Source organism: Notamacropus eugenii, chromosome 4 (assembly GCF_028372415.1).
Source record: "Notamacropus eugenii isolate mMacEug1 chromosome 4, mMacEug1.pri_v2, whole genome shotgun sequence".
NCBI classification, from domain to species: Eukaryota; Metazoa; Chordata; class Mammalia; order Diprotodontia; family Macropodidae; genus Notamacropus; species Notamacropus eugenii.
Genome location: NC_092875.1, coordinates 418,144,611 through 418,168,823, shown reverse-complemented (window position 1 = coordinate 418,168,823; position 24,213 = coordinate 418,144,611). Strand labels below are relative to the sequence as shown.

The window sequence follows — 24,213 nt, the reverse complement described above, 5'->3', positions numbered from 1 at the left end:
AGAAACTACAATCCTTGTAACAAATAAGCATAACTAAGCAAAATGAACCCATATATTTGTAATATCCAGAAATATCTGTCACATTTTGTACCCTGGGTCAAGCCTTTTTCTCACAAAAACTTGGACTCCCAAGTTAGTGTGGGAGAGGACAGAAGAGAAAGTGGAAAACCATAGCTTTAGGGAATTTGTTTAAACAGCTGAATCCAATTAATTTAAATTTCCCCTGTCTTTGGGTCAATATAGCTCATACCTTCAGGGAAAGAAAGAAACAAGCATTTATTAATGGCCTACTGTATGCCATGAACCTTAATAAGCGTTCTACAAATATTGTCTCATTTTATTCCCATAATAACCCTGGGTAGATAGGTGCTTTATCATCTCCATTTAACAATTAAGAAAGCTAAGACAGAGATTATAAGTGCCTTGACACTCACCCATGGCTGGTAAGTGTTTTAGGTTGGATTTGAACTCAGAGTTTCCTACATTAGGGCCAGTGCTCTCTCTACTGCACCATCTAACTGCTGTGGCGCATACAAAAAGAACTGCAGATTTACAGCTAGAAAGGGCCTTAGAGGTCCTCTGGGTCTAATCCATCCCACTTTTTATAAATAAAGAAACTGAGACCCAGGGAAATTATACTACTCCCAGGGGTTCAGAGGTACTAAGTCAAGGAGCCGATATTTGAACCCAGGAGAACTAGAACCCATTAGAAGTAGGGAACTGATCAGACAAGGAAAAGGAAATAGTAGATCAGCAACTAATATAATTAAATGCAGTAATAAAATGCTCCCTGGCTTACATTCAACACATAATTTTCCAGTCTGAAGGAAAGATCCAGCACCTGCCTTTGGAGCCTAATGCCGTAGTGAAAGAAAGACGAAAAGAGTAGGAGAAAAGAGACTTAAGTTCTAGCTGTGTCACCTTCCCTGAACTGAATTGTCACTGTCCACCTGTAAAACAGGGGTAGTATAATCTTGCCTACCTGAAAAAATGGGAGTGGACCAGATGATTTTGAACCCGCCCCCTCTTCTACCTCCAGCTCTACAACCAGACATATTAACTCTGTTATTAGGAAAGGGAAGAGACAGAGAATAAGCATTTACACAGCTCCTACTGTGTACCAGGCACTATGCTAAGCACTTTTATGGATATTATCTCATTACCTGAGAGGTAGGTGCCATTACTGTCTCCATTTTTGACAGTAATAATACTAACAATAACACATAGAACTTACTATGCTCTAGGAACTGTGCTAAGTGCTTCGCAACTATTACTTCATTTGACCCTTACAACAACCCTGGGAGGTAGATGATGTTACTATTTCTATTTTAGAGATAGGAAAACTGAGGTAAACAGGGCTAAGTGACTTGCTCAGGGTCACACAGCTAGTAAGTGTTTGAGGCCAGATCTGATGTTGGTTCCTCCTGCTTCCATGATCAGTGCCCTATCCTCTAAACCAACAGTTGCATCTAATGATTCTTAATTCTACAGAGAATTCCAGCTATCTCACTATGAGTTTCCCACATAACTAAGAAAAGGAAGGCAATCTAACACCTTTCATTCATGTAGTTTATCCAACTCCTCCTTCCTTTGTTCCCTAGGTCTCCTATTGCATCCTGGGTCATCTCCAGTCATCCTGATGAACATCTGGCCACTGGATTCAGATGGCTCTGGAGGAGAAGTGAGGCTGGTGACCTGCACAGCCCTCCCTCACTCAAAACAAAGTCAAGTGAAAATCGTGTCATCATTTCTCTGATGGTGTGGTCTTCTTCAAAAATGAAGGGCAAACACAACAAACCACATGCAAATGCAAATACCAAAGAAGCAAGGACCATCCTGGAGGAACTGCTGTTGGTGGAACATTCCATGCAATTGGCCAATATTCAGCTTTTTCCCAGTACATCCAGGCTTACTGAAGGGACTATAGATATTAGCCGTGACACCTCCCCTACCCCTTAAATGTGGACTGGACACCCTGGCTCCCAATGGAGCATCATAAAGTTAGAGCTGGAAGGAACCTGAAAGGTCATCCTCTCCAAACCCTCCATTTTACAGGTGTAGAAACTGAGTGCCTGATAAGAGGAATGATTTTCCCAAGATTCCAAGAGATAGTGAGAGTCCCCAGAATTAAAACCCAGCTCCTCTGACTCTACAACTAGCATGGATAAATATCTCATTTGATCATCGCAACAAATCAATCTGCATTTCACAGTTGGGGAAACTGAAGCAAACAGAAGTTAGGTGACTCACCCAAGGTTACACAGCTAGTGAGTATCTCAAGCTATATGTGAACATGGGTCTTCTTAACTGCACAGGTAGAGCTCTATCCACTGTGCCATCTAGCTGCCACATAAGTAATGAGATAGGCTCAATACTTATAAAGAAATCTTCACAAGGTAAGTGTTATAAGAAAATAATTTAATTCTAAGAAAATAATTACATTTTGACTGAAAATATATGAATAGTCAGAGTCACTAATATCCTTCCAAAACACTATTTTTCACATGAAAGATGAATGGTTATTGTGCTGAACTAAGACTCGGGTTTGAATCCTGCCCCTGAATCTAAGTTATTGATTTGTGTCAGTTTTCTCACCTTTATAATAGAAATCGTAAATTTAGTGCCTACTTCACACAATTGTTGTGAATCTCAAGGGAGAATCTGGGTAAATGCTCTTCTTAATCCTTTCAGCACTACAGAAATGTTAGCAATTATCGTAAAATTTGGTCAGCTAGGTGGTGCAGTAGACAGAACACCAGACTCAGAATTAAGAAGACTCATCTTCATGAGTTCAAATCCTGCCTTAGTTACTTATCAGCTGTGGGACCCTCAGCAAGTCATTTTACCATGTTTGCCTCAGTTTCCTCATCTGTAAAATGAGCTGGAGAAAGAAATGGTAGACTACTCTAGTATCTTTGCCAAAAAATAACCTCAAAACCAAATGGGATCGTGAAGAATCAGATACAACTCAACAATAATATTGTAAAATTTAAATATGAAGTCCTATCTGGGGATTTCTTCTCCCTAAAGAACTCTGAGGCTGTGTCCCTATGTCTGGGGGAGAAAATATATATATATACACACACATATATATGTATGTATGTGTACAAATACATATACACATACACACTTGTGAAGATATATACCAATACACAGGGTAGACAATAATATTTTTAAAGAGTAAAATGGGATCTGTCTGACATGGCTAAAGACCTTTTTATTCTCTCCATTTGTTCCTGTCTGTAGCTTTTTTCAGTCCATTAAGAAATGTAGATGAGTGAACATCATTGCATTTGAAACAATAGGTGGCAGGGTATTAGCTAACTGAGAATTAAGAGCAAATGAAATATTAAAGGAAAGGCATTATTCTTAATCTCTCAGATGTTTTCATTTTTTAATAAATGACAGAAAAAGATAATCTAAGTCTCTAAAACTTTGATATATTACTGGCCTGCTGTGTAAAGATCAAATGTTTATAGAATCTATGAAAATGATTAAGCCATCTATTTAAAATCCACATTGTTTCCACCTACAATTACAATGGAAACGAGCAGCTAGAATTGATTACCTTTGCTGGTCTCATGAGGATTTATCAAAAAAAAAAAAATTGCAATGTATTTTCTATTCACAAAAAAAGATACTAGTCAATTTCTTTCGACATCAGTTGGCATTCAAATTAATGACATAATAAAATATTTCGCAACTGCTCAATTTAAAATTCCTTTTTGAGAACTGTTGATTCTCCAACTAGAGACATCTAAGTGGAACACTGTTTAGAGTACGGGTCTTGGAGTCGGAAAGACCCCGGTTCAAATCCTAACTTAGACCCTTAATACCTGTGTGACCCTGGGCAAATCACTTGCCCTCGCTTAGCCTCAGTTTCTCCATCTGTTAAATGAAGACTATGATAGCACCTACCTGCCAAGGATGTTATGAGGATCAAATGAGAAAATATTTGTAAAGTACTTTGCAACTACAAAGCCCTAAATAAATACTAGCTACTCTCATTATTCATTCATAGCCTTGGGGTAAGTTATTTCAGCTGTCTGGGCTGAGTTTCCTTATCTGTAAAACTAGATGACCTCTGAAGCTTCTGTCAACTGTAAATCTATGGTCCTGAACATGCATAAAACGCCATAAAAGTGATGGCACTTGGTAGTACATACAGCCTTACACATGTCTGTAGCAGTTAGCCATTTGTTAACCAATAAATGGTGCGCTTTAACTTCATGAGTACCCAACTTTGTCATAATTAACCAGCACAGGGCTGTATCCCTTATTAGAATATGAGGTCCTTCAGAGGACAGTCAGTCTTACTTTTCTATCTGTATCCCCTACACTTTCACATAGGGGCTTTGCACATAATAAGGGTTTAATAAATGCATTTTCATTCTTCATTTGTTTGAAGACCTATCTATTAGAAAATGATTCTTTGTCTATTTATGTTAATTTTCTATATTTTCTGGATATCAGACTTTTATCATAGATATTTGATGTGGTTCTGAAGTCTTGTGAACAGAAACAAAGAATAAAATTTTTAAGTCCATATACACTTTCATGAGAACTAAAGAGCTCCTTTCTCCCACTCTAGCCAGTTTTGCCTCTCCTGATCTCCACCAATTTGTAGAGTCTCATCCCAATGGGTTTTGGGACTGGGGGTTTCAATGACTATTACTGTCAGTGAAAATAACACCTAAGTGCTGCCAAACATTCATTACCAGGACCAATTTTGGTCACAAAGAGGAGAAAACACAACACTCCCTGTGGCAGAGAGCTGGAGAACTATAAGCACAGAATGTCATATAATGTCAGACAAGGACACTTGTTTGGTTGAGTTTTGCTCAAATTTTTCTTTGTTACAAGAGAGAATTTCAACTGGAAAATGGTTACGATTTAGAAAAAAGCATAAAATTTATTAATTAGAAAAATAGCAAATGTAATCAAATTCCAAAATTTAACTTAAATCAATTTTTTTAATGTCACCAAAGTCCACTGCCTGCAAAAAGGATACAATCATACAAGATTAGAATGACCAACATCCTATTTGCTTATACTGAGGAAATAATGTGCAAACATGCCATCTCTCACTTGCAAGTTGATTTACTGAGGTATTTCACAAACTGTAAGTCAAACAATCTCTATATACCATCAGAAACACAAAGTGCTTGATTGGAAGAATGACAAATGAGCTGAACCCTTAGGCTTTTTATCTAATTTTATCTCTTAAGGAAGTCTGGTTATGCCAGACTTCGGTACAGAACATGCAGAAATCATGATCCCTGGAAACCAGGCTCTCCAGTGTGCCAGAGAAACTAACAAAAAAAATCTTGATAAGGAAAAAATAATGAAAATAAATCAAAAGTACCTACATGCACTTGAAAAGGCACATGCAAACTTTTGGAGGTTTAGCATCATGTTCTCCAAGCACAAGTCCAAAAAGCCAAGGGAAACCAAGCTGGGTAGTTTATTTCTGTCACAGTCTTCCTCATCAACCTTCTGTGGCTGTGAGTCAGATGACCTTTTTTGACAGCACACACCAGGCTGCATGGGAGAGACAAAGCGTCTGCATTCTCTTGACTCCTCCAGTTCTGACAAGTGATTCACACTCTCTGTCCCTCCCCACTCAGTTTTCTATTATAAGGCACGTTTTGGAAAAGAGCTGACAGGCCATCTTCCAGAGAAGCCTAAAATGGTGGGAAAATGGTGTGGTACCCTATCGTGGGCTAGCAATTTTGTCCAAGATGAGTCTAGTGAGTGCTGAGAGGCCTCACCTTGAAGAGGCCAGATTCAACCTGAAGAACTCAACCGTTTTCATGGCCTCTCATTGTACTCAACAATAAAGCAACACCAAAGAGTCATTTCCATGGGACTGGTTTTGCATTTCTTCAGTTGTGAAGTTTACAATAGAAGAATTCACCCACTCAAAGGGAAGAAAGTCCCAAAATAGCATGTCTAGGCTAAAAAGGGACATTTTTACAGTGTGTGCACCAAATCTGTATATGCACCCACTTGTCCTACTTGTTTCTTTCAGTAACTATGCAATTACTGTACATAGAAAAAAATATGCTGCCACTTTTTACTGTCATAACTTTATGGTAAAGCACAAAAATGATTGAGAATTTTAGGAAATGGACAATAAGGTATTTTTTAACTATAAAAAATTAGCATAATTCTTCATCTGTATAAATCCCAGATTGACTTACACATTTGGTATATCTGTCAGACTGGTACATAATTCAAAGAGGGAAGAATAATTTTCCCATACAGTGAAACAAGGAGGGGGGAGTGGTGAGAGAGAGAGAAAAGTGGCATCAATGAGTAAAATGACAGAAAGCTCAACTTATTCCAAGAAAAGTAGGATTATCTCTTTTTTTGCTCATAAAAATCGTGACGCTTTTTTACCCAAGGCACATAAAATCACTACGAGCATCTAGTTATTATTCAAAAGTTCAATTTAAAAAAGAATAACAAGAAACACATTTTTTTTGCCACTCTTGCCTATTTGAGAGGCAATATGTCATATGGACAGAAAGCAGGTCTGGAAACCATGAAGATCTGGGTTCAGTTCTCACCTCTGACATATATTGGCTATGTGATCCTAGGCAAAAGACCTGATTTCTAAGTGTTACACAACTCTATAAGACTAAACTGGTCCAATCCCTTGACAATAGTCCCCCCCATGACAATAATACTTAATGTCATGGACAGAACACTGTCAGGCATTGGCCCTCCCCAACATGCCAAGACTAGCACTTAAAGCAAATGATGAAAATAAGCAAAATGCTGTTGCTTCTTCAATTTTGTACATTCCCCAGATAGGTTTATATAATTGGTACAACTCCCAGATTGGTATACAATCCAAAGGAAGAAGAAGAATTTTCCCATTCAATGAAATGGAGGGAATGGGGTGATGAGAACTGAAACAGGGGAGGACAACCCAACTCAAAGTCCACACTAGATCAATGTTTGACTGAAGTCCAAGAAATTGCCACCATTATTATAGACTTATACAGTGCTAACCACCAAAGGGGCTAAAATTTGCCACTTCAGAGGGTACACGGTACCAGGAAGCAAACAAATACTACAATATGAAATTTGAGAGGGGAGTCAGTATGATGAAACAGAAAGAGAATTCAACTGGGAATCTGAGAAGACTTGTAGTCTCATGCTAACTCTGTCACCAACCAGCTGTGTGACCTTGGGTGAGCCTCAATTTCCTCATTTGCAAAATGACAGGCTTGGATTAGATGATAACATGTGAAGATCAAATGATATAATGTGTGTAAAGTGCTTTGCAAGCCTTAAAGTATTTTTATAAATGTCAGCTATTATTTTTTATTATTATTCAAATGGAATTATTATCTCCTCGTTGTGGCCTTTCTCTTGGCATCCCAAGGATATCAGATTATCTCTATTCTTGTTACTTGACTAGCCTACTTTCTCTTCTAATTATGCATTTCTTTCACAACATGCTAACTGAATTTTAGGATCCCTGCCACCTCTGAGATTTTATGACCCAGAAACAGGGTGGCTCATGTTGTGATCAATGTTACAAAAATTAAGATGGCTGACCAAGTTAAAAAGATCATGATGGAAGGTATGAAAGAACTCTACCAAAAACAAAACAAAACATAATATAACATTCAACGAATTAGAACTGCTTGCCTTAGAATAGGAGCAGATAAGTGGCACAATGGAGACAATGCTAGGCCTGAAGTCAGGAAAACTCATCTTCCCAAGTTCAAATCTGGTCTCAGACACTTACTATCTGTGTGACCCTGGGCAAGTCACTTAATTTTGTTTGCCTCAGTTTCTTCATCTGTAAAATGAGCTGGAGAAGGAAATGGCAATCCACTATAGTATCTTTGCCAAGAAAACCCCAAATGAGTTTCAAACAGTCATAAATGACTGAACAACAAATCCTAGAATAGGGAGGAAATAAGGCTCAGGAAGAATGAAGGATTATTACTGGAAGAATCCTGATGAATTTCAGTCTCAGAGTTGAGTAGGACAAGAATAGTTTTGAATTTTTAAAAGAGGGGCATAAGGCATAAAGAAAAACTTTCTGATTACTTGAATATATACAATCGTATCAAGGGAAACCTTCACTGTTTCTCTGGGTGATTTGTAGAATCACAGAATCTTAAACATTGGAAAGGCCTAACTTGTATCTCAAAAGAACTCATCTCTACCATACTCTCAACAATCATCTTTCCTCTATCCTGTGGGGCTGCCCATTTGACTTGTGTATAGTTCAATCAACTAGGAAGATTTTTCTTACACTGAACCTAAATCTGCCTCTCTACACTTTTCAAATACCACTTCTAGTTCTATCATCTGGCCCAAGCAAAATAATATAATCTCTGTTCCACAAGACATCCATTAAATATGTGGACTGGTTACCACGTCTGCCGTAAGTCTTTTCTTCTCTGGGCTAACACCCCCCCCGTTTCTTCTGTTTATCATCCTGTTATTATCCCCATTTTACAGTCTACCATCACCTCTGTGATCTGGCTGTAATCTGGCTTGTCGATGGCCATTCTAAAACATGATGCCCAGCTCTGAACACAGCACTCCAGCTACAGTCTGATTAGAGTAGAGGACAATCAACAGGGCTGTAAATACTCAAAGACACAGCAAAGTCTACCCAGGGACATTATCAAATCTTCTCAAGAGAGGCTGAAGAGCTCGATCTGAAGTGACTTAAGAATATTCACACCTTGGAAGAATACAATAAACAGGACACTCTCTGAGAGGTTCTTCATAAAACACTGAAATTCAAGAGCTGATTTTTTTAAAGGATCACAGGATTGTGGATCTAAAGCTTCAAGAAAACTTAAGAGAATATATAATACAAGCCCCACATCTTTCAGATGAGGAAAATGAGTCCCAGAGAAGTTAAATCACATAAGTAGTAATAAGAGTCTGAATTCTAAAACATCTTACTGCTCCATGTTCAGGGGGAAAGGTCGAGTCTTTTGACCATAATGCTTCTGATTCCACAGAAAAATGAAGGGAAGCAGGGAGAGGAGAGGGAAAGAAGCATTTATGAGGCACTACGCTAAGTATTGTACAAATATTATATCATTAGACCCTACCAACAACTCTGGGAGGTAAGGTGCTGTTATCATTCCCATTCTACAGACTAGGAAATGGAGGAAAACACAAAGGTGAAGAGTTGCACAGCTAGTAAGTGTGAGGCTGGATTTGAACTCAGGGTCTTTCTGACTGCAGGACTGGTGGTCTAACCTCTGAAACACCTAGCTACCAACAAGGGTAAAATGAGATAAGGCTTGGGAAACAGTATCATTAACTGGGCCAGTAGAGATATAGGTAAGGATTATAAGTAAATGTCAGAATTAAAAATGGTACCCAATCTGGGGGCAGGCCTCTTGGACCCAAAAGTATTATTCATAAATGAAATGTAGGATCAAGATCAAAGTTCTTGATAGAAGTCCCTGACCTAGGGACAATGCTCAATCCCAAATCTGATGTGTCTCTACAATATATGATCCTATGAATCTGTTCCTGGAATATCCCCACTGATCCCTAAAAAAGCCAGCTTGCATAGGACCAAAGGACCAGAGATTTACAGCTGAAAAGAACCTTAAAAGTCATTAAGTCCAATTCTTTCATACTATAGATGGGGACTGTTGTTTTCCAGTCTTTTCTTCATAATCTCAGTTGGGGTTTTCTTGGCAAAGATATTGAAGTAGCTTGCCATTTCCTTCTCCCACTCATTTTACAGATGAGGAACTGAGGCAAACAGTGCTAAATGACTTGCCCAGGGTCACATAGCTAGTAAGTGTCTGAGGTCAGATATGAACTCACAAAGATGAGTAGATTCTGCTCTCTATCCACTATACCACAGAGCTACCCCAGAGATGCAGATACTGATACTCTGAGAATTTAAGGTGCTTGTTCTCAAATACAAAGGGTTGAACAGTGATGATCCCTACAAGATTCTTCTAAGAGTTAATGACAGATAATAACAGAACCAGTTCACTCTGACAATGAACTGGACTCTGGTACCACTCCTCTTCCAGCAGTCACAGACTTCCAGTTACTACTGGTCATTTTTTTAATTTAGTAAAATTATCTAAGATTGACTGGAAGGAAGATACAGAAACTGAGTTAGGAGGTAGTTATTCCTCAGAAAATTCCCTCTGGAACTCAAGATTTGGTTAAACTAAGCTTATTTCATCGAGCTTATTTAATTTCTTAAAAGATAACAGTCCATCACCATAATACATCAACATAAAACCATTTTAGTAAAGGCCCTAGCTGAAAGTTGACAGCCAATCCACAATTTGATTGTTGTACAACTAGGCCATAACAGCCTATTCCATAAGTAAAAATTGATTCACTTTATTTAAGAAAAAGTGATTCACTTTATTTCTGGCCATTGTCTCCCCGCATCTTGTAAGTGAAGTTGAGTTTTCGAAACTAAATTAGGACTAACATTTGTACCATTAATCTTATCCTATTAGCCTATTAGGATTACTTTTGAATTCTCCTGATTCCCAAATTCTCTCTCTACTAAATCATACTGTCCAATCCTATTCCTCTCCCTTCAGTCAACATAGTGTTCATCAGAGACTAGGGCCTTAATCCTTTACCAAATTCTTTTACCCCATTGCAAAATCACTTACAAGTGGAAATCCAGCCTCTTCTTGAACACCTTCAGTGTTGGAGAATTCTCCACCTTAAAAAGACATCTAATTCCAATGCTATGACTATTAGGAAATTTTTCCTTGTTTTGGGTTTAAATTTATTTTCCTATCACTCCCATCTATTGGTGTTAGTTTCATATCCATACCACACAAAAATAAGTCTACTCCCTCTTTCACCAAATAATCCTCCATACATTTAAAGAGACCTATGATATAACTACCCTTTTCCCAAAAAAACACCCCCAATTCTTTTATCCTCTAAACTAAATATTCCCATTTCTTCAACTACTTCTTATGTGACTTAGCTTTGCTATCATGGCTGCCCACCTCTGGGCATGCATGCACTGGGTTTGTAGACATACCTCTTAAAACATAACAAAACTAAACATGACCAAAAAGCTGGTATAGCAAAAAGTTCATCTGCTAACTGTTAAAATAAAACATAATAATGTGTGCCATTCTCAATATATATGTGTGTGTGTGTGTGTCTGTACACACACACATATACACGCAGAAACATATATTCCTGAAGACAGCAGGAAAACCAAATATTCTATACTGTAATATAACATTTTTCTTGAGTAATAAATTGAATTAAAGTTATATCAATATAATAATACTGATATATAAGAAATAACTTTAAAAAACCACCACCCCTTCTTTCCTCTTCTTACCTCTACCACTGTGGTATCTGCAGCTTTACACATAGGCAAGTTGAAATTCCTTGCAGTTTTCCTGGGGAGGGGGAGTGAAAAGGAGAGGGGAAGAAGACAAAGACAGTTAAGTAGTTGCCCCTCCCAGCTACAAAATCCTATGAATCAGTCACACTATTCAAAAAAAGTGATACATAAAAATGGACATTTCTTATTATATGAAATACAAGAGCTTTTCGGAGAAAAAAAAAAAGCCCTGGCCCTTTCATTTGTCTTACTTAGAGTGTCTTCAGTGTACAACAAAAGGAGTTATTCATCATACATACTCTCACGAGCATAAGGATAAACTGGATGTTAATGAATCATCAACACTTTTTTTTTTAATAGCCTCCCCAAACCTTTTAATGGGGATATGACTTTGCTTTAATAGTTAAACATTTCACTGAGTAACTTGCTCTCTTTATTATATTTAGAAATATAAAGGAGTAAGTCTCCATATGGGAAAAAGCAGTAACTTCATCTTCTTTCTATCCAACAGAAATGGTGCTGAAATTACCAAAATATCATTTGGTGACTTCTGAGTCACCCATAAAGATCAGTCCCTGTGGAAACCATTTTCTAATGAATCTTTTAATAGTATGAACCTTGCAGCAGCTGCTGAACTATAGAATATTTTCAACAGAATTCCAAGCTTATTTCACTAATAATTTTTCAATACTAAATGCCTATAAGAGATTCAGGAACAAACTAAACAAATGGTTTTCCCAGAACAAATTCAAATGAGCTCTTCTAATGCCACAGCATATTTTTTTCCATGACTCCAAATGAATATATCAATATACTCAAAAGAAGAAAGTGAGTTTTCCATATCTACATTCTTTATTTGGTCTACAGTTCTTGTTACTTGAGTGCTGTGTTAAATATGCTCTTTTTTGCACTGGGTTAAAACAACCAGGTATGCAAAAGAAAAAAGTATCAATGAAACTTTTGAAAAGTCTTATTTTGCTTTTCTTTATATCTCTAATGTTTAGCACAGTGCCTGGCCCACAGTAAGCCTTTAATAAATGCCTGTTGATGATGCCTTGAGGTGTCAGGATTTCTCCATCTGGTATTTGTTAAGGAGGCTATAAAACCTATCAGATTATTTAAGTAGTTTTAGAGATTATTGCTTCAGATTACCCTCCTGTCTGAACTCTAATAGAAGACAAGTTATGAAAATTTTTAAAGCCAGGGAAATATGAACCTTCACTCAGATTTCTCATGGTCTGACCATGTGTGAGGCACTGGAATTTAGTGAGTTTTAAGGCTGGATCTAGTGTTAGAAGGACCTGGGTTCATATCCTACCTCAGATACTTACAAATCACGTAAAACCTCTCTGGACCTCAGTTTTCTCATCTGTAAAGTAAGAGGACTAGACTCCATGTCATTTAATATTTCTTCCAGTTCTAAATCTATGATCTAAATTTATATCTAAATCTATGTAGACTTAAAGATCAACCTTATATGTAAGGTATGTTAACACGTAACATGAGAGTGTCCTGTATTTTGATTCGCTCAGCTGTTTTTTCCTTTTTTTTTCAAGGGAAGATGCAATTGGGGAATGGGGTGATGTGGGTACTGGGAAGAATCAGGGACATAAAAGGAAAAGGAATATCAATAAAATATTTTAAAAGAAGTAATTTCCTTAGTAATCCTATTCCCTTTGTTGCTAGGAATCAAAAACTTCAATGCATCCCACACCAAATCCAAGCTACCAAAGGAGTGAAATATTATTAGAGTTAAAATGGTCTTGGTGGGCAATTATCATCATTTAATGCTTATATTACAGCTGCCTATGTGCAGAAATGGAGCACAGTAATAGAATTTTTAGAAAAAGAAAGAAATTTCAATATATCAAAAGATTCATGATTTCAATGGCGTAGGTAGCCCCTCCACAAACCACAAAGGCTTAGTATACTGTCTTTATGAAAGAGATCAGAATAGTATTAAGAAAATTATCTAACTGCCAAATTACATTAAAAATACAATCTTCTCTCATTTTTGCATTCTTATTTTTAAAAATACTATATACTGTAGACCCATAATACACAAAGGAACAAATTAATACAGGCTATATTTAAAAGATCTGCAAATTAGATGTACTGTAGAAATGTCTTAATTTAAGAGATCAAATATAAAATTAACACCACATAATCCCTACACTTTTTTTCCATTTTAGAAATTAAAAAGGACGAATTGCAAGTTTTCTTTAAGAATATGCTTTAATACTTTGCTTACCAGACCTGTATATAGGTCTGGGTGTTTTGTAAGGATGAGGATGGCACCCAATAAAAGTCACACATTTACAACAGTAAGAGAAGAAAGCACACATCTTTCCAATGTCCTTCTGGTGATTTATAATTCTGATCCCTTGGGAGAGTGTGATGGTGCATGGTGAACAGCTATACAGCATCGTAAGAAGAATGTTAAGGAGGCAGGCTTTTGTTGAAAGAAGATAGGAATCATTAAAAGTACTACACAATTTTCAAATGTAATAGAGCCTGCTCCCATCCTCCTATTCAAGTTTGGGTTGTAAGTTCTTTGCATATTTACAATGTCCAAGATGTATGAACAAATAGAACAGCTCTATGGAATATCCATCCAACGGAAGACCATAGCAAAAGCAACTTCTCTTTATTTGGTGTAGATAGTTAAGCGAGAGTCTTTTTATTGATTGTGGATCTCATTTTATAAGGTCCAGGGATTGATGTAATCAACCCGAGTCATCCATAATCAGAGGCATATGTAGGACCACATCATCTAAAGCAGAGGTTCTAAACCTGGGTCTGTGAACATTTAAAAAAATATTTTTATAACTCCATTTCAGTATAATAACTTTCCTTTATAATTTTATTCTGAGAAGACATTTGAGAATGGTTATGTATCACATAACTGACAAAGGAATCCATGACCAAAAAAAGAAGGTGAAATACTCCTAATCTAGGGGATCCTGGCATACTATTAACTTCCCATATAACTGGGCAAATCACTTAACCTCTTAACCCTAACTTTATGACCCTAATCCTTCTTGCATTATGCAGAGGAAATGTGTTTATAAACACTAAGCAGTAGGGATAGGAATTTCCTGTCCCTAAGACATTTATATACTAACAGGGGGAACAGCTAACTAGGGAACTGGTAGCCAGGGAAGGGCATTTTGATCCACAAAGATTGACACATCCTATCCAGGAACAATTGTAGAGTAGAGGAAAGGGTTTGCATTCAAGGTCTTGGTGAGGAGGCTCTAAAGATGGGTGGAGAAAACAAGTGAAGGATGGCTGAGGCTTTCTTGAAAAGTAATTTCATAAGGCAGTCACCAGTGGGGCAAGGGAGAGAGGGGAGGGAAGGATGGCAACAGGTCTAGGTAGAAGTTTCTCCAGGTCTTTGGTATGAACATAAAGTGGTTGACAAAGAGGCTGTGGAAAGAGAGACATGAGGAAGGGAGAGAAGTAAAGCATATTTGGGGTCTCTCTAAAACTGTGTTAGATAGGACAACAAAAATAGACTATAGCAGATGACTAACAATTAATTGCATTTTAAAAAAAGGGACATCAAATACATCATCCAATAGATTTATGGCTAGAAATGATGTTGGGCTGGCCATGTAGCTAGAGCAAGGGATAATATATGGACCGCTGTATGTTGAACCATTACCCTTGTAATGTCAAAAAGCCACCTGACCAAGGACAATGGATAGATAGATCACTGTGAAGAATTTACTAGAAGAAACGGACACAGAATAAGAAGGAGTAGACAGATTATAATGTGTTCCATGGAAAACAATACTCAAATTGATAAGATCATTTGTTGTTCAATAATTTTTATAGTTGTGTTCAACTTTTTGTGACTCTGTTTTGGGGTTTTCTTGGCAGAGATACCAGAGTGGTTTGCCATTTCCTTCTCCAGATCATTTTACAGATGAGGAAACTGAGCCAAACAGGGTTAAATGACTTGCTCAGGATCACAGCCAGTAAGTGTATGAGGTCAGATTTGAACTCAGGATGATGAGTCTCCCTGTCTCCAGGCCAGGAACTTTATCCACTGTATTACCTAGTTTCCCACAGATACATTAAAATGTTAAGAGAAGAGAAGATTTGCAACCAAATAGTAACAAGTTCTCAAAGGACAGTGATAAGAGAGAGAGACAGACAGACAGACAGAGACAGAGACACAAAGATAGAGACATAGAGAGAGAGAGGAAGAAAGAAGGGGAAGAAGGAAGGAAGGAAGGAAGGAAGGAAGGAAGGAAGGAAGGAAGGAAGGAAGGAAGGAAGGAAGGAAGGGAGGGAGGGAGGGAGGAAGGGAGGGAGGAAGGGAGGGAGGGAGAAACGAAGGGAGGGAGGAAGGGAGGGAGGAAGGGAGGGAGGAAGGAAGATCCCTAACCAACAGGCTTTTGAGCTTGAATCGAATTTCTGATAAAATTTTACACTGTATAATCAGAAAGAGTTGCAACCATTTAAAAAAGGAAAGAAGTGACCTCTAAGAGTCAGTGTAGCTTCACCAAAAAGAGATCACATCAGACTAGCTTTATTTCCTCTTTTGAAAGGGTTCCTAGCCTAGCAGATCAAACTACTATAGATACAGGATATCTAACACAGGGTTTGGCAGTCTCCCATGTCTTCCTTCTGGAGCAATAGAGAATTATGAGCTAGAAGACAAACAACTATCTGTTTTGGAAACAGATTGCATGGCTAGGGCCACAGAATATTCATTAAGGTGGAGTGTCAACTTGGAAGGAGATTTCAGTGTACCAGGGATCTGGCCTGGTCTTCAACTGCTAAAAATTCTTCTAAAGGACTTGAAGGTACACATGGCATGCTTATCAAATCTTCCCATGATACAAAGTTAGGAAGGATAGCTAAAAAGTTGGACTACATAATCATGATCAAAGATGATTTCAACGGGCTAAATAAAATGAACCAGATGGAGGAAAATGAAATGTAAAAGAGAGAAGTAAAGTCCTATGCTTAGGTTTAAAATAAATTTCAACTTTATAACTATAAAATGGCAGAGGCATGTTTAGACAACAGCACTCATATGAAGAAGTTCTACAGTTTTTTAATGGCCCCAAAGCCAAAAATAGCTAATAGTATTAGACTGTATTAATAAAGATATAGCCCAGAAAAGGGACAATAATAGTTCCTGGTGAAGTCCTATATGCTGGAGTATGATATCTAGTCTCTGAGAACTAAATTTTAGAAAGGACATTTTCCAACTAGAGAGCAGCCAAAGAAGAATGACCAGGGCTTTGAGGGAACTGGAAACCATGTGATGCAGTGACCAGTAGAAGGGACTGGGAATATCTAGTTTACAAAAGTGAAAACTAGGGAAGGAGGAGATGGTAACTATCTTCCAATATTTGGAGAGCTGTCATATGAACAGATTAGCATTATTCTGCTTGACCCCAGAGGACAGAACCAGGAACAACTTAGACTCAATGCAGGAGAGATTCCTGTTCAAAAGATGGGTTTGACTACATGACCTTTGATACAACTCTGTGATTCTTTTGGGTACAGGCCCAATGACAGGACTGCAAGTCTTTTACCTAAAGGTGAGAATGGATAAGTTTAGTGAGGTTCATTACCAGGCAGGCCAGTCGACAATTTCGAGGCCACAGCAATTCATGATCGCCAAATGTGAGAGCATAAAAAGTTTGTGATTAACATCAGAAAAAAGGAATATAAACAGACAAAATCATGAATTTTTTAAGTATTCAACACATTTTGAGAACAGAATAAGGTAATTTTATTTGGTTTTGTTAAAGATCAAATGTATAATGTACTAAAAATATCAGAGTACAGGATCAGAAAGTGATTTGATAAGTACCGGGAATTCCCAGATGAAGAAACTCCTAACAATGCAGGTTAGCATCTCCTCAATAACTTAGTGAGAAAGTTACCGAGAGCATTGAGAAGTTCAATGACTTGCTCCACAGGATCACCCAGTCGACATGTGTCAGAAGCATCAGTCAATCACAGACTTTGAAAGTCAGCTTTCTATCTACTGGACTCTCTGTAGGAACTAGTTAATAACTTTCCTTGCTGTTCAGTCATTTTCAGTCGTGTCCAACTCTCCATGACCCCATTTGAGCTTTACTTGGAGTAATTTGCCATTTCCTTCTCCAGATCATTTTACAAATGAGGAAACTGAGGCAAAAAGTGTTAAGTGACTATCCCTCCTAACTTTGCATCATGGGAAGATTTGATAAGCATACCATATGTGCCTTCAAGTCATTCATAAGGATATTTAGCAGTTGAAGGCCAGGGCAGATCCTTGGTGCACTGAAATCTTCTTCCAAGTTGACATTTTACCTTAATGAAGTTAAATAACTTGATTAATCTTCCTGACTCGAGGCCCAGTACTCTATCCAATGCACGACCTAGATGCCCAAGTTAATAACTAAGGCATTTTAAAGACTGAACCACATTCCCCAAATGACGATTAGATAGCTTTAAAAAGTCCACTCAATAAAATATTTGAATTTGATTTATAATAAAAATGTGCATGAGAGAAATATCTTCCAAAACATGTCATCATCATCACTGTTCATATACACTACCTGAAAATGACATTTCCTGCACGATCTGCTTTCCAGGCTTTTACCAGGGCAAAATCACCTGTAATGGCTCTCTCCAAAATATAATGATGGCCATCAAATTCCCTCACCTGCGGGAAATAAAATACATGCATGTTGGTCATATGGGTTTGTCTTAATTCCTATACAAGATCTAATTACTTTCTGCTACTTATTTTTAAGGAAATCTATTTTCAAAGCTTGGTTAGTGTTATTTACCTCCTATCATTTTCATGATGCACCTCTAAGAAATGAAAACCAAATACCGTTTGTGCCTTGAGCTCCCTGGCTCCCTCTTCTTGCTTTAATATTTAATGGAATAAAACAGTTTTGCAGGCAGGGCTCTAATCTTATTCCAACTATACCACCTAGTGGACAGAGTTCAGGATACACTTTGAGAGCAAAACTGGACCGATTTAGTTTTCTGGTTGGCCTGAGTTCATAAATATAGCCTTTCCTGCTGAAAATCATTCTGATCAGAACAAAAATGAACCACTCTCTGACGTATAATAAATCTCCCAGCACCACGGGGCATTTGGAAGATGAGAGATCACTGTAAAGGACCTCAAGTAATTATATTTCCAGTTTCTTTTAAGTCAGCTGTTTGGAACTTTCCTCCTAAGTGTATAGATATAGGGCTGTAGGGGACATTGGGGATCACCTTACATGTAAAGTATATTGCAAACTGTAAATTTCTTGTTAGTATGAAACCCCTCAGTTTACGGATGAGGAAAGTGAGTACTGAGGCAGCTAGGTGGGGCAGTGGATGAAGTGCCTGGAAGAACTGAGTTCAAATCTACTCTCAGATATTTATTAACTCTGTTACCCTGGTAGAATCCAGGTTTGCCTCAGTTTCCCCATCTGTAAAATGGGGTAATAACCACACCTACCTCCCAGATCTGTTGTGAGGATCAAGGGAGATAATAAATTGTTAACTCATGTAGCACAGTGCCTGGCCCATGGGAAGTACTATTTAAATGTTGGTTATTATTGATATTACAATTATGGGCATTAAGAGACTTACCCAGTTTTAGAACCCGGGTCCCCTGACTCCTAATCCAGTACACTTTCCTCAACTCCATGAAAAATCTTTTCTTACTACAAAAGGTGATTTAGCTTTCCAGGATGTCTCACAGAAGTCCCAGACCTGACGTAACAGTAGCATTCACATAATGATAAAAAAGATAATAACTAGCATTAATGTAGCATTTACTATGGGCCAGGCACTGGGCTAAGCACTTTATAGTGATTATCGCATTTGATCATCACAACAACCCTGGGAGGTAGGTGCCTTCGTGATCCCCATTTTATAGAGACAGAGGTGAAAGGACTCGGCCATGCCCACGGTAACAGACTAGATTTGAACTCAGTTCTTTCTGACTCTAGGCTCGGCACTGTACCACAGCGTGCAAGGTCTTTTCCCATGTTAACTCCTTGGAATCTCACAACGATCCTAGGGTAGGTATATCCCCATTTTAAAGATGACAAAACTGAGGCTAAGATGTTTAAGTAATTTGCCCAGATAGAGAATCTATCCATGATAATGCTGTTTCCATGAGGAAATGAGTTCAGGCTTCCTCAGTTTGGTAAGGGTTCCGGTTGTCTTGAGGAGGGGCCCAAGCACCAAAGGAGATGGAGAATGGAGGGTAGAGATGAGGGGCAAAAGAAGTTTGGAAGGGATAGGGTTAAGACCATGGCATTGGGGGGAAAGGGAGGAAAGACTGTGTACGAAGGAAGGAGCAAGATAATTCCTTTGGCACAAAAGGAGACTGGGAAAGGGAAAACCATCAGGGAGAAAGAAGTGGTGGTGGATCAGCAGTCTGCTTTTCTTTTTTCTTCCAACTATTTGCTTTTGGAAAGTCCAGAATCTTCTGCCAGAATCAACCCACCACAGACGTGCCTTATTATTTTTCTTCAAAGAGATACAGGGATAGGACCACTTGTTTCCTTTCTAGCCCTGGATTCAAACCAGGCTCTCTGGTCTTCCCTGACCCACTATAGAATCTCCCATCCCTGAAGCAAGGATAAAGCCCTGAGCTGCTTGAGAATGGAGACTTGTCTTTCAGCTTTCTTTGTATCCCCAGGGCTTAGTATAATGTCTGGCACACAGTGCGTGTTTAATAAAATGTATGTTGACTGATTTTTTTAAAATGTGTTCCTTCCAATATTGCTGTGAAGTGAGTACTACAGTATAAATCCTATTTTACAAATGAGGAAACCAAGTCTTAGAGCAGTAAAATGACTTGCCCAGGGTCCCAAAGCTGGGAAATGGAAGGGCTGACATTTGAACTTGGCCAAGTCTTCTGACTCCAAAAATTCAAGGTTCTTTCTGCAGCTTCCCTACTAAATTTTTTTTGGGGGGGGGAGAGGGGGCTTTCTTAGAACAGAGATTCTTGGAAAGTCAGTGGAGCCCCCTGTAAATTATCAAAATGTAAAAACTAACATTTGGTACTGGGGTTCAGCTAGAAATTTCACCAGATTTATAATAAATTACTCCCTTCCCACCTAGAATATATGCTTTGCTTCTTGTACTTAAAAATAATATATAATGTTGCAGTTCTTTTATCCTACGTATCAAGACAGGACATTTCTAAGGTAAATGGGTTTCTAGACTAGAGTTCTTCTTACCTCTCTTGGTTGGCTGGCAATTGCAATGCTGCCATCTTTGCTATACTTGATGGGTGCACCTCCTTCCTGTACCAGTGTGCCATACCCTGTACTGGTGAAGAAGGCTGGAACTCCAGCGCCCCCTGCACGAATCCTCTCTGCCAGTGTTCCCTGTGGGTGAGAACCATCATGAGGCATTGAGTACTCTAAGCACTCTTCTGCGCATTTCCCTTTATCTATAGAATTATATATACAGCCAGACATCATCTTCCTAAACTTTTTAACATAAAAAAACACTTTAAAGACACCCTGTAGCTATGTAACTGATTTTTTTCAAGCCAAGCATAGAACCTGATATTCATCTGTTAAATTCCATAAAACAACCATAATGGTTTGCCTTATTATAATGCTTTAAGGTTTGCAAAGCACTTTACAAACATTATCTCATTTTAATTAGTCTGTCTTGGTAGTCTATTTGACTTCTTTTTGGAATCTCTGTCTTCATGCAAAACAGATAAGAATTAATCTTTGTCTACATCCAGGTCATTGGTAAAATAGATAATATTAAAGAGTAAAAATCCCCAGGGCAATCTAGTAGAGATCTCCCTTCATGACAGCATTAATTCATTAATGCCAGCTTTTTGGCTCAGGTCATTCAATTATCTCCACCTTAGGAAGATCTGAGGATCACCTGGCAAAATAAGGTACATTATTTTTTATATATATATATATATATATATATATACATATATATATATATATATATACACACACACACATATTATATATGTTTATTATAATATATACAATGCATAATGTATTATAATATACAAAATATAAGCATATGTGTAAGTCATATTTAATATATTAAATATGCATTATACATTTCATATATTAAACAACACTTTGTTTATACTGAATATTTAAATGTTTATATTTTGTATATTAAATAACGTAAGTATATGAATGAGGTCCTCTCTTGAGCTCAAATTCAACAATTCAAACTCTACTGGCCACATTGTCCGAATGTCAAAAGTATGTTTGCTCAGAAAACTATTTTACAGAGAATTCACACAAGGCACGTGCTCACATGGAAGTCAGAAAAAGTGATACAAGGACGGGCTTGAGGCCTCTCTGAAGAACTATGAAATTAATTGTGATACATGGGAGACATGGGCACAGGATTGCCCAATATGGTATGCCCACATCAAAGAAAGAAGGCGCTGTGCTCTATGAGTAGAACAGAATTGTAGTAGCTCAAAGGAAACATGAGATGCACAAATTTAGAGACACATCTCCCTCCCAAATGTTCATGTGGACTATTTGTGCCCGACCTGCAGCAGAGCCTTCCAAGCTCACATTGGTCAGACACACTGTACCTTGGCCCCAGCATAGTGATGTCATTTTGGTCCTCTTTGAGCATGAAGGACAACAATTAATCTAGACCACAATGATATCATGGAGACTGTCAAATGCCTTGAAATTCAGGCATTCAACATCTATGCCAGGAGTCCCTAACCTTTTTTTGTGCCCTTCTGGAAGTCCAGTGAACCCCATGAACCCCTTTCTCTGAATAGTAATTATAAATACATAAAATAAAATACACAGGATTCCCAAGGATACTAACTATACTGAAACAATTATCAGAATATTTTTAAATACAAGTTCATGGACCCCCAGCGTAAGAGTCATTGTTCTATGACATCGTGAAATTATTCTTAACAACTTCACCTACCAGCTGTCAATCAGTTTTTCACTTCCAGGTCTCCCCAGCACTTTTCTCTTGGACAGTTCCCTGTGTTCTGAACATTCCCTGACCCCTTTCCCCATTTCAAAATATATTTGTCCTATGACTATCATCCCAGGTCTACGCTAAGTCTCAACTGATTAGAATGTTTCCAAGAATATATACAGAGTTGAGAACTGGCTAAGATGTTAGCCTTCCCAAATAATCTATTTTGCATTTAACAGAGGGCTTTGAGTCTAGCCCAAAGTAACAAGTTACAGCTGAAATTTCAGGCAATGAGGCAACCAAGCTGGGGAGACAGTTTGTGGCCTGGAGGCTTTGGCACCCCTGAAATAAAAACTTCACAAAGATGATTGTGTTCCATTCTGCCTAACCATTAAAGTTATCTCTGTGAACATCTCCAACTAGGAATGTTTTAACCTATTAACATTCATTGTATGCTATGTAGTCAGGGCTTTAATTTTTTCTTTTTTTGGTCCAGATCTATAAATTCATTAATATATTCCCCCTCAAAGTACAAAGAAGCAATTGCTCTTCATCTTCAAGACTGACAGGTTCAATAATTTGCCCAAAGTCAAACAGTCAGTGGATATTGAGAGGCAGGAGGAGAACCCAGTTCATTCTAACTCCAAAGCCAGCTCTCTAGTCTCTGCCCCAAACTGCTTCTCTACCTTCAACTTTACATAAATAAATAATTCTATTAAAATTCGTTAACAACATGAAGAATTAAAATGTTCTTTTAAATATCCTTTACTTTAGTGTGCTTTATTTTAAATGAAAATTTCTATAGGTATATCAGGGTAGCTAAGTGGTGCGCAGTGGGTAGAGCATTGGGTGTGGAATCAGGAAGACAACTTCATGAGTTCAAATCCAGCTTCAGATACTTAATAACTGTGTGACCCTGTACAAGTCACTTTACCCTTTTTTGCCTCAGTTTCTTCTTCTGTAAAATGAAATGGAGAAGGAAACAGCAAAAACAAAAAACAAAACAAAAAAAAACCTCTCCAGTAACTCTGCCAAGAAAATCCCAAAATAAGGTTATAAAGAGTTGGACACAACTAAAATGATGACAAATGGGTATTTCCATTTACAAGATCAGAAACCTAGAACTAGAAAGACATTAGGGGCCATCTTGTCCAATTCCTTATTTTGGAGATGAAGAAACTGAGACTTAGAAAAGTTAAATGATTTGACCAAAGTTACCCAGGTAGCATTTCATTTTTCTACATGAGCTAGGTGGTACAGTGGATAGAGCACTGGAGTTAGGAAAATCTGAGTTCAAATTTAGCTTCAGATACATATTATCTGTGTGGTCCTAGGCAAGTCAAATCACCTCTGTTTGCCTCAGTTTCCTCAACTGTAAAATAAGGATAATAATAGCATCTACCTCCCAAGTTTGTTATAAGGCTCAAATGAGATAAAGTGTAAGTAAGCACGTAGTAAATATCCCAGCAATAGGTGTTTAATAAATTCCCCTTCCCTCCCCTTCCCTTCCCTTCCCTCCCCTTCCCTTCCCTTCCTTTCCAGGTTTGCTGCCACTATTTCGGATTAGGCAAACTTTGCAACAACACAGAGTTTGGAAGAGAATTCCACCATGATGCACCAATGTGAAACCACTTGAGATGCCCACTCAGGTCCCAGGGAGAGAACAGCAGGGCCGAGCACGGTCTTTATTTGAACAAGGCCAGTATTGCACTCACTAACACTTGAGTAAATTATTATCTAAATTTCTCACAAAGGTATATAAAAACTTGTCAGTGCCAATACTATATATCATATGTATACATATATACGTATGTGTATGTATGTATGCATGTGTGTGTGTGTATACAGTATGCATGTATACATATATATACACACACATACATCTATCTATATACAGGATCAATTCTACATAAGACCAATATTCTATAAAGGAT

General features: G+C 37.9%; 1 protein-coding gene across 1 annotated transcript in view; it reads right to left on the bottom strand.

Annotated features, from left to right (window-relative positions):
- Positions 1–24,213, bottom strand: part of OXCT1 (3-oxoacid CoA-transferase 1) — a 174,835-nt gene that overhangs the window by 128,569 nt on the left and 22,053 nt on the right. The window contains exons 5-7 of the mRNA XM_072605736.1: positions 20,569–20,718; positions 17,926–18,032; positions 11,348–11,408 (exon numbers count right to left, since the gene is read on the bottom strand). Of these exons, the coding sequence (XP_072461837.1) occupies positions 11,348–11,408; positions 17,926–18,032; positions 20,569–20,718 (318 nt within the window). The remainder of the gene's footprint in view (positions 1–11,347; positions 11,409–17,925; positions 18,033–20,568; positions 20,719–24,213) is intronic.